We start from the raw sequence: 2,673 nt of genomic DNA on the forward strand, positions 1-2,673 counted from the left end.
CATAATGTGAGATGCATCATTTAGCATTTCTGCTTCTTGGTTGAAGCATTACTGTCCTGAAAAGGAATGAATGCACAGTTTTATAAATCTTAAACTACATGTTTTTTTACAGAAATGCAAATCATTTTGATGCAGCTGCATAGTCATTCTACTTTCCATACTCAGGATCCAGATTAACTCCATGTTGTGATTTTAAGAGATTAAAAACAAATACATTTCTGGTTATGACTGCAGAGAAAATATTTGAATTTTCTTCTAGCAAGTGCCATTATTCAAGTAACATTTTTCCTTTCTTTCTTTTTTGTTTTCATTAAGGCAGGAGAGCTGATTATTTCATTACCTGAAAACTGCCTCCTAACCACTGTCAAAGTACTAGAGAGCTACCTGGGTGACTACATTAAAAGGTTTGTAAACTGTATAATGCATTGCACTCTCTAAAAACTGATATTTGATGTCTTGTTACTACATTCCACCAATATCACATGTTTGGGCACTTAGCTTGTTGTGACATATTTAAAAAATGGTTTTGAAAACAATTGGAGCTGACAGAAACGTGTGATATCTCCATTCAGTATACTAGGAGCAATGATCATTATGATTATTTAAGTTTTATTAGTTAGAATCTAAACTATGCAGACTGTTGTAAATATGGTACCTTGTGCTTCTGTAAAATTCTGAGGTTTGTGTGTAAGACCAAGACTAGTTTTCCAAGAGTGCTCAGATATGTGTAATTAAAAGTAAAAAACAAAGTATTAAATTACAGTGCAATGAAAAAGTATTTGCCACCTTCCTGATTTCTTATTTTTTTGCATGTTTGTCACCCTTAAATGTTTCAGATCATCAAACAAATGTAAATGTTAGACAAAGATAACCCAAGTAAACACAAAGTGTAGTTATTTATTAAGGGAAAAAAACCTATCCAAGCCTACATGGCCCTATGTGAAAAAGTAATTGCCCCTTAAACCTAATAACTGGTTCTGCCAGCCTTAGCAGCAACAACTGCAGTCAAGCTGCGATAACTGGCACTGAGTCTTTCACAACACTGTTGAGGAATTTTGGCCCACTCTTATTTGCAGAATTGTTTTAATTCAGCCATACTGGAGGGTTTCCGAGCATGAACCGCCTTTTTAAGGTCATGTCACAGGATCTCAACTGGATTCAAGTCCGGACATTGACTAGGCCACTCCAAAAATAGAAGTTATGTACTCACCATAATGTTCCATCTGAGTAGATACTTCATTTGTCTGCAACCTGTGGGATTCGGATCCGACCGGCAGCTTTCCAAGCTTCAAGATCCGAGCTCCTAGCTCCTCCCCCCTACCCGTAATCCCTTGCTACCAACCACATTACCTCAGATCGGTTATTTTGCCCTATAAGCTAAAGACGGAGAGAATTCTCCACAGGACAATATTTTACCGAGGTTCGAGGGATGGCAGGGGGGGTCGGTTGCAGACAAATGAAGTATCTACTCAGATGGAACGTTATGGTGAGTACATAACTTCTATATCTGAAGTAGTTACTTCATTTGATCTGCAACCTGTGGGACAGAGTCCCCAGCTTACCTAAAGGCCCTGGGTGGTCCCTACGGAAGGATATTCCGAAGCACCACGGAGCCAAAGGAAGCCCTACTTCTGGAGATCATGTCCAGTTTGTAATGAGAAATGAACGTATGGGAAGAGGACCAGGTAGCCGCTGAACAAATATCGTCAACTGGAACTCTAGACCAAAATGCTGTTGAGGTAGCCACAGACCTGGTAGAGTGTGCCCGGATGGCAACCGGAGCTGGTCTCCCAATTGAAATGTATGCCTGTCTGATACATTGAGAAATCCAATTTGCTACTGTTGCCTTAGAAATTGGTTTGCCCATGGCTGATCTAGCATAAGAAACAAACAACTGGTCTGACTTGCGGAAATCTTTAGTCCTGTGCAAGTAAAAACGCAGTTGCCTGTGTACATCCAATTTGTGCAATGTGTATTCACCTTTGTTTTGGAAGCTAGGAAAGAAAACAGGGAGGTTAATAGATTGATTAATGTTAGATTCTGTGGCTACCTTAGGAAGAAAAGAAGGATTAGTCCTGAGGGCAACCCTATCTTTGTGAAAAATAAGGTATGGATACTTAATGCACAAGGCTTGTAGCTCTGATACCCGCTTGGCGGAGGTAATTGCTACCAAGAAGGCTGTCTTCCAAGATAAGAACTTTAATGGCGCAGAGGCCGCAGGTTCGAAAGGTGGTCCCGTTAATGCTTGTAATACCAGGGTAAGATCCCATGGAGGCATAGCCGGTTTAATGGGAGGCTTTAAGAGGAACATGCCTTTTAGAAAGGCTTTGCATATTTTAACTGAAGCCAAAGAACCTATGCCATCTCCCACATGATAATGGGAGATGGCAGCAAGTTGAACTTTAATGGTGGATGCGCTAGCTCCCTGCTCAAAAAGGAGGGATAGAAAGTCCAGAATGTTGGGAATAGGAACCGTAAAGGGGTCTAATCCCTTATCCTTTGCCCAGATGGAAAAACGTTTCCATTTACTGTTGTAGAGTTTTCTGGTGGATGGCTTATGAGCTGCCACGAGAATAGCCTTGACTGGGGAAGAGATACCGGGAGTCCTTGCTATTAATGGAACTGGATCAGCCAGGCTGTGAGCCGGAGGCTGACCAGGTTTGGAGTGTGGCA

At 41.2% G+C, this 2,673-nt stretch overlaps 1 protein-coding gene across 1 annotated transcript in view; it reads left to right on the forward strand.

Moving 5' to 3' along the window:
- Positions 1-438, forward strand: part of LOC122802412 (SET domain-containing protein 4-like) — a 233,681-nt gene extending 233,243 nt beyond the window's left edge. Inside the window, exon 5 of the mRNA XM_044072034.1 lies at positions 316-438. Within this exon, the coding sequence (XP_043927969.1) occupies positions 316-438 (123 nt within the window). The remainder of the gene's footprint in view (positions 1-315) is intronic.
- The last annotated feature ends 2,235 nt before the right edge of the window (positions 439-2,673 follow it).

This window comes from Protopterus annectens, chromosome 5.part0, assembly GCF_019279795.1.
Source record: "Protopterus annectens isolate FY-2018-M chromosome 5.part0, PAN1.0, whole genome shotgun sequence".
Classification (NCBI taxonomy): Eukaryota; Metazoa; Chordata; order Ceratodontiformes; family Protopteridae; genus Protopterus; species Protopterus annectens.